This window comes from Pan troglodytes, chromosome 8, assembly GCF_028858775.2.
Source record: "Pan troglodytes isolate AG18354 chromosome 8, NHGRI_mPanTro3-v2.0_pri, whole genome shotgun sequence".
Lineage (NCBI taxonomy): Eukaryota > Metazoa > Chordata > Mammalia > Primates > Hominidae > Pan > Pan troglodytes.
Window position 1 is genome coordinate 43,826,519 of NC_072406.2, and position 12,366 is coordinate 43,838,884.

The following is a 12,366-nucleotide window of genomic DNA, read 5'->3' on the forward strand; positions in this document are numbered from 1 at the left end:
GGGTGTATTCTGTCCCACACCTTTGTCTCCACACACTCCACTCTGCTTTGGCCAACTGGCCAGTGTTTCTAAAATACGACTTAGCATCTGAGGTTTGAGCAGTCTATGAATTATTTCATAGTTTGAATTCAAGTTTCATGGTTTGAATTCAAGTAGTATTCCTTGTAGAAGTCATTTGGTAATGTCTTTGAGACCAATACTTCAAAAAACAAACTGGGAACTGGTTTGAATGGTAAAGCGACTTCATTATTAACCAAGAAGTTCTAAAACTATCAAACAGTGGAGGTCTGATATTCCCTATTTGAAACTGGGTAAAGCGTGATCAACAGACAAACCACAACACAATCTTTCAGATATTTCTATCCCTACTCTCTTATTCCCAAATTTACAAAACTATTTGCAAAAAGACAAAGATTAAGTTTTCTCTTGTACTATTTGAGGCAAATCATGTCTACAAACACTGGCTATTAAAATCAGACATTAAAAAAAGATGTAAGATCCACCAGCTTATCAATTAGAATTTAGTTCTTTCTCTATTTAGGTAACTTCCTTGAGCACAAAATATTATGACCATACCTGGGCTGAGTTTCAGCAAACAGGGCTGGCCACACGTATGGTGCTTTCATCCAAGACTGAGATTATCAGTAGGATGAGTGCTGAAACTCCACTTTTCTAAGAAAATGATTTTGCAGCCAGGATGGCCAGAAGCTTCAAATGACAACTTTACTGATTCGAGGTAATTTCCCAGGAATTTAAGAGGCAATCATTTACTTCTGACTTTCAAAGAGAACTGGGCTTGAAAAGCACAGTTCCATCTAAAATTGATCAGCTAGCGACAACCCTCTGAAGTTACTTGGGAGTGAGGGAAAGCAGTTGAGACCCCTACACATCTGGACTGAACTATCTAGTTCATTTTCCAGGTTGTAAATTTTCTGGTCCCAAAGACTACTTGAAAATAACTTTTTACCAAGCAAGTAGACTTTTTATTAGCTGAAGTACTAAATTTTTTAAAAAATTATTTTGATATGGAACACTACCGCTATAAGACTTGCCAACAACTAATCTTCAATGAAATGTGCATTTAAGAAAATAGCAAAATTACAAGAAACAAAAATCTGAGTCCTGAAAACATGGATTTTAAATTATTGTAGATGACAATCTTATTAAAATACTGCTCTATATCATATTCAAATAAACAAGAGAATTTAATAAATATCAGCATTTACCATCTAACTTGATACTATGGTTGAGATTAAAAGGGTTTTGCTGCCTGGACATTTTTGACATTTGTCAATCTATATAAGCAGAAAACACCCGAACAAAAGGAAGGACACATGCATGTTTTCACTGAGAGCTGTATTTGAAGAACAGCCTATATTCTTCTAAATTTCCATCTTCAAATTTTGATCTTTTTATTTATTCTGAAAGTCTAAGATATTAAGAATCAGTACGTATTTTAAAATAAGACTGCATATAGTTAGAAAAATATGCTTCGAGAGCTTATATTTTATTTCATTAAGAAAATAAAACCATGTACAAAAATCATTTCTGTTCACTCACACCAATCCTGTTGTTTGATCTTTGTGACTAAGCACCACCATAAAGCACGAAGCTCTGAAGGAAGGTGGCGGCAGAGCTCTTTCCTTAACCCCAGGCTGCCTGGGGGTCTCATTTCTCAGCTTCACTGGGAAGTTCGATCACTCCCTGGTTGGAGACCGTATTTAAAATAGCCCACAGTTTGGAAGGGTCCTCACAGTTATGCTGGTGCTTCCAGTGGTGGAGGAGGTCCTCTTTCCGTCCCAGCATCTCTGCACAAAGCAGGCAGTTAAAGCCTGAATGGGACCACAAGAGAACCGTGTGGAGGCCAGGATGCTCAGGGCCCTGGCAGGTTTCCCTTGGCTTGTTGGTTCCTGACTGGGGTCCTTCATTTTCCATGAGCATTTCCACGCCATTCTGATGAAGGTGGAGCTGCCTTTTCAGTCTTGGACATGCGTGTGACTCCTCGGAGGAGGAATGAACCTTCTCTGGCTTCCCTCTCTCAGGATGCCTTTTCCAGTCGGGGCTAGCGTGCTGCACCAACTCTTCCCGAGTCCCCTTGCTTCCTGGGAAGGTCCCTTCTTGTAGCCTGCCCTCAATTTCCTCTCCATGAACATAAAGTAAATGAAATTTTATTTCCGCAAAAGACTGAGCAGTAATCTGACAACGACCACATTTGATTTGTAATTTGACTTCATCTGCCTGGTTTAGAAGGAAGTCTTCTTCCAGGTTGGACTTGTTTTCCCTGAAAAGGCCAATAATAATGAAGATAAGATTTCATGGAAAAATGCAATTGGAACCTTTCCTCTCAGCTGCCAGCCTTCAGGGATCTAAAACATAACACTGATGAGAAAGACAAGGGCTGGGGTAAACAGAGAGCACCTGGGAAGACCTTCTGCAAGGACCGTGGTGAATACTAATTGTCACTCCTGCTTGTGGCCACACATTTCTCCAGCTACCAGGGTTCATTTAGTCAACAGTCCTCTTCACGCATCTGTCCCAGGCGAGCTAACTCGTCTTTGGTTACCACAGGGACAGGAGCAATCACGTGGAAGAGTCACGTAAGAGCGCGTGAAGGGCACGGGAACACCCTCGGTTCTGTTGAAGGTAACGGTCCCACCCTACCCACTGTGGCTCTCCCTAACCTTGAGCACCAATACCTTCTATTCAATTTTGGCTCACTCTGTCATGTTCAGTAAAAATAAAGGGTGCCTACCCTATTTCTTCCTTGCTTTTCTAGAGTCTCTCCTTTTTCTTAGACGTTTCTGTCCCCTTTAAGACCTCTGTGCCTTTCACTAATGAACCATGAAACCTCACTTCTTCCTTCTTTTCCTAGAGTTAGATTTTGATTTTTAGGTACAATGTCCAAACTACATTTGGCAAGAGCGTCTGTTTTGATTTGGGGAAGAGGAGAAGATTTCATATTCAGAAAGGAGCCAGTGAGCACCCAGCTGAAGGTGCAGCTGGGACTTGTGGGGCTAGTCCTGAGAGTGTCAGGTTCATTTGTGCAGGGTTGGCCAGGGCCACTGCACCACCTGCACCTTGCCTGCTGTTGCTGCTGGGAAAACATGGAGAGGAGGTGGGCAGTCCCTGAAACCTGCCGCCCTGAGAGCCACTGCGATGGGGCCAGGCTGAGTCACCTGCTGGCAGGGGAAAACAGCACACTAGGGCATGCAGGAGTGGGTAGAGAGGGGCCCTGAGGCAGAGCTGGGCCAGGGGTGGTGCCACACTTCATGGAGCCAGTGGGAGCTGGGGACAAGCACGAGCCCTGCCCTTTCCAAGTTGACGGTGTGGGAGCTTCCCAGGCACAACTGCCTGCAGCTGCCCAAGCTGCAGCTGCGACCCAGGCACCCCTGTGCTCTTGGAAGCTGGGAGCAGGCAGGAGCCCTCCTGCCCTCCCAGGCATCACTGTAGCTACCCTGCTGTGGCTGCAGATCCAGGCATCTCTGCACTCTCAGGGGTCCAGGAAGGCCCCTTTCCCCCCACGGGCTCAAGAAGCACCTGCTCCTGCTGCCTGGCTTCTCCCTGCTGTCAGCACCTGCTCCAATCTCAAAGCAAGGCTGGGGCTGAGCCTGGGCTCTGCTGTAACCTGGTTGGGTGTGCACACGCTCGAGGCAGTGCTGATATGCCCACCTCCTACCCCATTGGCCCGCTCCAGACTTTGGGTGCCAATAAGCATGGAAGGGAGGCTGAGGAAGGGGCGCTCAGGACAGCTTGGTGCCGGCCTGCAGATGCCTCCTCAGCATGAACAGCCTGGGTGCCATAAACAGAAGCAGGGAGCAAAGAAGCTCCTGGGCAGAAAGGGGGAGGTCCCCGGTGAAGCCCCACCTTCAAGTCAGAAAAGCCCTGAAGCCTGGGGGCCAGGTTGCCAGTCATGTGGACTGGAGTGGGAACTTGTGGTGCTTTTGTGGGTCTGTCCATAACTGCCCATGGACCAACTGCACGCATTTCCTCTCCTCTGAGGCACATAAAAGCCCCGGACTTAGCCAGACTTGAAGAGACAATGGGACGACCAGTGGCAGAGAGGAGCTACCCTCTCTGCTGAGAGCACAAGAGATGACGGGGAAAACCTGCCTGCAGAAAGGAACTGCCCCGTGCAGTTCAACTCTGAGCTGTTCTATCACTCAATAAAGCTCCTCTTCATCTTGCTCACCCTCTACTTCCCTGTGTACCTCATTCTTCCTGAACGCAGGACAAGAACTCGAGACCTGCCAAATGGTGGGGCTAAGAGAGCTGTAACACAAACAGGCTGAAACACGCCTCTTGTTTGCCACACAGCAGGTGAAGAAAAGAGCTGTGGCCCTTTGGGGAGCTCTGTCCTGGGAGCCCCCTGAGCCAGGGCAGTGAATCCCTAGTCTCCAAGCTTCTGGGCAACATCATGTTCCTGGTGCCAACCGTGGAAGCTGCTTGTGATGTGCCTGGTCCAGCCACAGCCTTGCAAGGAGGTGGCACCTGGAGCTGCCTGGCCTGCAGCAGCAGCCGGCGTGCCTGCCTATGCGCAGTGGCCAGACCCCACGCTCACTCACACATCCCTCACCACTCTGTGCCTGGCTCCCCCTTGGCAGGCATGGGATCTAGGCCGGTAGCATGAGCTGAGTGCAGCCTGCTAGGCCAAGTGGATGGAATGAGCCTAATGGGCCAGAGCAAAACTCAGGCCAAGGCGCCACTGGCCACAGAGGTTTCCGGCCGGTGAAATGACACCCAAAGGACCCCATAGCAATAATACCAGGAAGCAGTGCTTGCAAAAAGGAATGACACCAGAAAGAGTGAACCCGAACTGATGGGAAAAACAGGGCAAATGAAGAGGGTGGGGTCTGGGCACCTTAAGGTAGGGTCAACATGACAGACCCACCCACTCTGAGTCCCCAACCATGGGTCATGCTGCATTTTGGGGCAAATGATGCTGTTTAAAATAACGCAAATTCTGTGGATGTGATTTTGGGGGAAATTACTTGTAAAGACCACTGAACTATATACAGTACTTTACTAGATTGGTTAGGGTAATTCCAAGTATGGATGATCAGAAACCAGAGAGAAACAAGATCATTCTTCACAGATCTAGGAGGTATACATAGCTACTTTATGAAATCTTAATCCAAGAGATGTTTTATAAACTCTCCTTTCTGAATATGTAATCTTCCCCTCTTCCCCAAATCAAAACAGACTCTCTTGCCAGGTCTCCATTACATTGGCACTCACCTCTCCAATGATCCCTCCATGCCTCGCACACTCATGTCTCTGTTCTTTGGTATGTCTCCTGGCTGCAGTTCACTGGGCGCAGGCTCAGTGCTGATCACAACCCTATGCACTTCTTTCAGATGGCCAAAATAGACTCGGATGTGGCCAAACACTTTTGCACAAAACTCACAACACATGAGTTTCTTCAGACGGTTCTCACCATGATGAAGTTTCATGTGTGTGCTCAGGCTGCCAGGACGTACATAGGACTTGCGACAAATCCGACAACTGTAAGGGCGTCTGTTGGTGTGTGTATTCATGTGGTCTCGAAGGTGCTGTTTGAACTGGAAGTGGTGGTTGCAGACGTGACATCTGTGCCAAGGCTTCTTAATGCCAGAGAATCCATTTCTGAACACGGAGCTGGGCTTAGGGGAAGAGCTGCTGTCTTGCTTACAGCCAAGATATTTAGGAGTGAGTGAATTATTTAACAAAACATCCTGTCCTAGGCCCCCAAGCATCTGGGACTGTAGTGTAGTTGGAGAAGCCAGGGAGGCCAAAGTGGGTATGACCATGATAGGTTTGGGCATAATGCTACGGTATTTTTTCAGGGTCCCCAGCTTTTGGTCTCTGAATTCTTGGGGATCATTTTTTACTCTTTCTTTACCATCTCTACACTTATTAATGATACATTTCCTCCTTTTTCCCTGAAATGCCAAAATTTCATCTGGTACCTTCCGTTTTCTTCCTTTTCTCTTTGCTGCTCCACTGTTCAGTTTTGTTTTGTGGTTAAGATCAAGTTTGGTGGGTGGACAAAAGGCACTTTCACAGGCACTCTCCTGTGACACTTGTGGAACAGGTAGCCTGCTTGCCACCTTGGTGGCTGCATTAAAGCCTTCTGTGGTGGAGGATATCTTATCACAGTCGGCCTTAGGTCCTGGTAAAGAAAAACCTGCAATGTTAGCAGCTGATTTGATTTTGTAAACCTCCATTGTCTTCATTCTTGAGTAGGGTGGGATTGGCAGTTTCCCTTTGGGGACTGAAGAGATCAACTGAACTGCATTGCCAAGAATGGTTGGTGATAAACTGGTCATGGTTTTTGCAAGATCAACTTGTTCTTTAAATTTTTCACTGCCAACAGCAGAAGGTTTACTAGATGTTATCTTGCTTACAAAGTGTGCTTTCCCTGAAAGATCTGTGAGGTCCTGCTTGGCAGGCTCCTCTGGTGTGGATGATGCTGGGGTAGCAGGAGGGTTCAGACTGCCATGGGTGTTGGTCACTGGTGGTCTCAAGTCCCCATGGTCACTTCCATTGGTCAGCGCAGCTGTGCTAATGCTGGCTGGGGCTTGCTCTAGTGATGGTACTTCCTCAAATGGACTGGGTTTGTACAGGAGTTCAGGGTGGTGAGGTGGGGAAGGGGACATCTGAGGACACATTTGGGTTTGGGCAGGAGCTTTGCTACAGCCACTCTTAGGAAAGATCAGGATGGGTTTCTTTCTCGATGCTTTGCTATTTCTAGGGGGTTGATATCTAGGAATAGGAAGTTTCAGGTTTTCAGGTAGGGACATTCTGGGTTTCTGAATTGGCTGAGCTGAGGCAACATGTGGCAGAGCAACAAGAGAAAATGTCCCCTCCTGGCCAGCAACCTGCATCAGGGCATAGTTCTGGGTGGACATCCCCAGCGGCTTGGAGTTGATGGAGGGTCCCAGATTCACCTGATCAGAGCGTGATGGTGAATGACATGGCAGCATTCTGGACGTTAGGACTTTGGGCACAATTTTTGGTGCAATGGTCCTAAACTGACTCTTATTCTGCAAACCTTTCCTACTCTGTATTGTTCCAGAAGGGATGTTTGATTCACCTGCAATGACAATAAAATATAAAGAGTTACTGTATGTAACTGTTCTGTTAGTGATACTTCAAACAACAAGCATCTTATTTACTCTGCCCAGAACAGATTCCTTGACCTACCTCCAAGCCTTCTGGACAAAATCTTGTGTCCCTCAAGACCAGCTTGAAGATCAATTCCTGCCTACCTTCCCCCAAGGATTTCTATACTTACCTATGGTTCCTTAGCTCTTATTACGTTATTTACCATTTTCCATAATAATTTATGTGTTTATGTGTATCTCTACTAGTCAACACTGCTTGACAGCGAAGATGCCGTCCTTCTCATCCATGTATTCTGCAAGTCCATCCTCTCCATTTAACCTATCCCCACTCATCTTCACATGATGTCTGGTATGTTCTGCTATGTAGTTTATTATTTTATATACATGTTCTGCTTTCCCTATTAAGCTTCAGCTTTGTGAGGGTACAGCCTATATTCATCTCATCTTGATATTTCCCACTGTATCCTTTGTATAAAACAAGCGCTTCTTGTATCAAACTCATTTTTCACTCAATCTCAGGATACGCCATTTGACCCACTGGCAGTTGAATTTGTTTTGCACAGTGGATGCATTCCAGACTGAATGCTAGCTTTGTTGCTGTTTCCCCATGTGACTTGTGAATTTCTTCTCACACCTTTCAAACTGTTTATGTGTGCTTTTGCAATTAAATCACCAGTATTAAAAAAGCTGATTTGACACCTTTAAAAAATGTTGAACAAAAAACAGAAAGATACAAAGTGATAAGTACAGATACAGAGACAACATGCAAAATATGTGAATGGCACAAAAAGCACCTTCTAGGATACTAATAGGAATAATTTTGACTGATAGGGTAACACTTCATTCTTTCTGGATTAATTAGCCTGACCTAAGATCAATTACTACTACCTTAAGAGAACAATTAAGGAAACATTTTGGTGTCCTGCTTCTAAAGACTGAATTATCTATTTTATTCTCTGAGGTCTCAAGGTCACAAGACCTGGCTGCAGAAATGTTTCTAATTTCTAAGTATCTCATATTAATCAAACTTCAATTCACATTTACTAGGCACCTACATTATTCCAATCATTATTCCAGGATTGGCTATTGCCAAGTCCACAATCCCTTTTCTGAAATTTTTGGAGGAAGATGTGGTTTGGAATTTATATTTTCAAATTTTGGAAAAGTAGTAAGATGCATGTACTAAATGTTACATAACTCCCAGCAGAATCTGCAGGGCACCCATAATTGAACCTATTACCACTTCTGTAGCAAAACATGCAAATATTCGCAAGTTGGACAAATGAAGATTTTTAAATTGTCTTTATTTCAGTTCAAGTTTTTGCTTCTGAATGAGTTTGTAACAACTTTTCATAAACTTCTGTTTTCAGAGTTTTTTAGATTTTAGAGTTGGGGGTAGGGGACTGAACACTATCTGTTAGAGGATACAAGGTAGGTAGCAGACAATCTAGTGAAACAGACAATTGAAAATGTAAAATCAGCTGGGCACGGGGGCTCACGTCTATAATCCTAGCACTTTGGGAGGCTGAGATGGGCGGATCACTTGAGGTCAGGAGCTTGAAACCAACCTGGCCACGTGATGAAACTCCGTCTCTACTAAAAATACAAAAAAAAATTAGCCAGGCATGGTGGCAGATGCCTGTAATCTCAGCTACTGGGGAGGCTGAGGCAGGAGAATCACTTGAACCCTGGAGGCAGAGGTTGTAGTGAGCCAAGATCGCACCACTATACTCCAGCCTGGGCAACAGTCTGAGCGAGACTCCGTCTCAAAAAAAAAAGAAAAGAAAATGTAACATCAACCTTGATTTTCTTTTTTCTTTTTTTTTTTTTTGAGACGGAGTTTTGCTCTTATTGCTTAGGTGAGTGCAATGGTGCGATCTCGGCTCACCGCAACCTCTGCCTCCCGGGTTCAAGTGATTCTCCTGCCTCAACCTCCCAAGTAACTGGGATTACAGGCATGTGCCACCACACCCAGCTAATTTTGTATTTTTAGTAGAGACAGGGTTTCTCCATGTTGGTCAGGCTGGTCTCGAACTCCCGACCTCAGGTGATCTGCCCGCCTCGGCCTCCCAAAGTGCTGGGATTACAGGCATGAGCCACCGCGCCCGGCCCGTCAACCTTGATTTTAATGCCTACAGTGACTGAATTAACACTTTTAGCAGGAAGTTGATTCTTTCAGCAGAAATGACACCGCCTAAATAAACAAGCAACCTAGTAGAAATAAGGTGAAATTTATATTGACCAGTTTATTTTTAGAAAGTAATTGTTTTGCAAAGAAAAAGGACATTATGAAACATAAGTTCACAGGATAGCCTGCACTAGAGTAAGAAGTACAAGGACTAGTGAGTGCTATTGTCTGGAAAAATCAGACAAAGATAATTATGTTATTTGTTGTTTTCCTTCTGAGTTTGGTTACCGTGAATTCCGCTTATGGGTAAATTGAATGGTAAATCACTTGACAATAGTCATCTGTATGGATTGCTACTTCTTCCTACATAATTTTAATTTTTAAGTTTTATTTTCATAGCCTTTAAATTTAAATGTTTTTCATTTTAAACCTCACCTTCTCATCTTTTTTTTTTTGGAAGAAGTACCAAAATAAGTCATAAATAAATACTTTAAATCAGGATTGAGAGACTTTGCAGAAAGCCTAAAATTATTGATGGCTTTTGGTTACTTAGAGATGTGGCTTAATAAATAATTACATTAACAGTAATAATGTTCTTTGCATTTACACAACAGATCTGGGGTGTGGAAGGAAGAGAAGAGAAAATATTGGGTCATTTATCACTAGTTCTTCCTCCTAATTGGGCAGAAAATATTTACCGCAAGATGAGCTAGAACAAAGGCTTAGTAATTCACCCTCTTGAAAGAATATGTGACAATAACACATCATAGCACAAGATCTATGACTCCCTCATCTCAAATCTGTCCAATGGCTCTTCATCTCAGAGTAAAGCCAAAATCTCTGCAATGGCTTAAAAGGCCTCATGCTTAAAAAGGTTCTCAGGAGCCTCTCTGACATATTTCCTCTACTTGCTCCACTCCAGCCATGGTGGCCTCTTTGCTGTTCTGGGCATGCACCTCCTGAGAGGCGGCTCCTGGCTGGGAGAAGCATTGGCTACTCCCGCCCACCCAGGACACTCTTCCCTCAATAAATCCCCAGTACTTGCTGCATCGTTTCCTTCAAGGTTTTGCACAAATGGCTTCTTCTCAACGAGCATCTTCTCTGATGACCTTATTTAAAACTATATCCCATTGTGAACTCCCTGCTCCCTCTTCCTGTTTCATTTTCTCTAGAACATATGCTCCACTTATGGCCAGGCGTGGTGGCATATGCCTGTAATCCCAGCACTTTGGGAGGCTAAGGCAGGCAGATCACTTGAGGTCAGGAGTTTGAGACCAGCCTGGTCAACATGGTGAAACCGTTTCTCCTAAAAATACAAAAATTAGCCGAGTGTGGTGGCAAGTGCCTGTAATCCCAGCTACTTGGGAGGCTGAGGCAGGGGAACTGCTTAAACCTGGGAGGTGGAGGTTGCAGTGAGCTGAGATCATGCCACTGTACTCCAGCCTGGGCAACACAGTGAGACTACATCTCCAATGAATGAATGAATGAATGAATGAATAAAGTATCACATATAGGCCGGGCGTGGTGGCTCACGCCTGTAATCCCAGCACTTTGGGAGGCCGAGACAGGTGGATGACAAGGTCAGCAGATCGAGACCATCCTGGCTAACACGGTGAAACCCTGTCTCTACTAAAAATACAAAAAAATTAGCTGGGCGTGGTGGTGGGCGCCTGTAGTCCCAGCTACTCGGGAGGCTGAGGAAGGAGAATGGCGTGAACCCGGGAGCTTGCAGTGAGCCGAAATAGCGCCACTGCACTGCAGCCTGGGTGACAGAGCGAGACTCCATCTCAAAAAATAAAAATTAATAGATAAAGTATCACATATACTGCCTGCCTTCCCTAGAATTCCTAGAGGACGGGGAGTTGGTCTGTGTCTTCAGGGCCTACAGTGTCCAGCACGTGACAGAGATTTACTAAATATTTGTTGAATTTTTTAAGCGGTAACAGAGTGATCAATGAGAAAAATAAATAATTTAGAGGTTGAGCCTTGGAAATTTTGTAAACAGTGGGGAAAAAAAGAACACAATTTAAAAATGACCTTTAACATTTCAATATTTTGAAAATTAAAAAAGAAACAGAGGATATTTCTCTGAGACATTTTTAAATGTAATTTTATTTATTGCCAGAATAAGGAGCTAATAATCAACTACCTACCTGAGGAAATAACAAAAGAGAATGGTAAATTATGCTGCTGGGGCATAAACTGAAATAGTCAACGAAACAAGCAAGCTCTACAGAAAACAGACACACAGAGAGGAAGAGTGGGGGGATTAGAGCGAAGACAGAGGAACAATAGAAAGGGAAACCGAACCTCAGAGGCAGAGCATGGTAATGTCAACATGAAGAAAGGCAGAAATAACAGACAGCAAAAGATGCAGCTGAAGCAACAACAGTGGTCAAGGTCACCTCAAAGTCTCTAAAGACTTAAGTTGGGAAGGGGCTTCCTATTTTTTATGACCAAGTGTGAGAAAGCAACCTTCTGACAGTTAAGGTTTCCAGAAATGAAACCAGATATACTTCATAGAGCCATACCAAAAGGGAGTGAGCTAATTATGATATATTTGAAGTAAATGTGCTTCAACGGATCTTCAAATGTCTCCACATTATAGTGGAAATAAAATCACATAGGAAGAGCAAGGGCATTCAAAGGAAAAGGAGGCCACTGTGGCCTGGGAACAACAGGACACTCCTGAGCTCTTTCCTGGCTGCGAGAGCACCGATCAGTGTGAGCAGTGTGGGCAACCTGAAGTGACAGAGGCCCAGACGACCGGTATGATGTCTCCCAAACTGAGTCTGTGCTCCTCAAGGTCCCTGCAATTTAAAGAAGTGGATGCTGGGGTTGAAAGGCTTATCAGGTGGTTCATGATCAATATCACAAGCTAATCACAAAGAGTTTGTGGGGTGAAAAGATAAGGTCTTGTTGAGTACATTTAACATACTTACGCTTGTCTGGATCTATCAGGAAGTACATACAAGGGTGAGGGTCTCCATGAAGGTGGTGTTGAATCCAATTTCTCAGAATCATTATGGATAAATAATGAAACCAGTGTGTTAGTAGAAATGCAAGGCAGGAGAAAGACAGCAAGGACACAGAAACAGAAGAGAAAAAACCCTGGTAATTACTTAAGTGTCCACC

The 12,366-nt window shown here is 44.5% G+C and overlaps 1 protein-coding gene across 28 annotated transcripts in view; it reads right to left on the bottom strand.

Moving 5' to 3' along the window:
- Positions 1–1,474: 1,474 nt before the first annotated feature.
- ZNF438 (zinc finger protein 438) overlaps positions 1,475–12,366 on the bottom strand; it is a 186,920-nt gene continuing 176,028 nt past the window's right edge. For 27 of the 28 annotated variants that reach the window (XM_054660929.2, XM_063781539.1, XM_003951616.6 and 24 more), the window contains 2 exons: positions 5,236–7,072; positions 1,475–2,281 (listed from right to left, as the gene is read on the bottom strand). In XM_054660929.2, the coding sequence (XP_054516904.2) occupies positions 1,669–2,281; positions 5,236–7,072 (2,450 nt within the window). In that variant the 3' untranslated portion in view covers positions 1,475–1,668. Of the gene's footprint in view, positions 2,282–5,235; positions 7,073–12,173; positions 12,334–12,366 lie in introns of those variants that run through there. The other variant, XM_009458205.4, reaches the window with a different exon arrangement.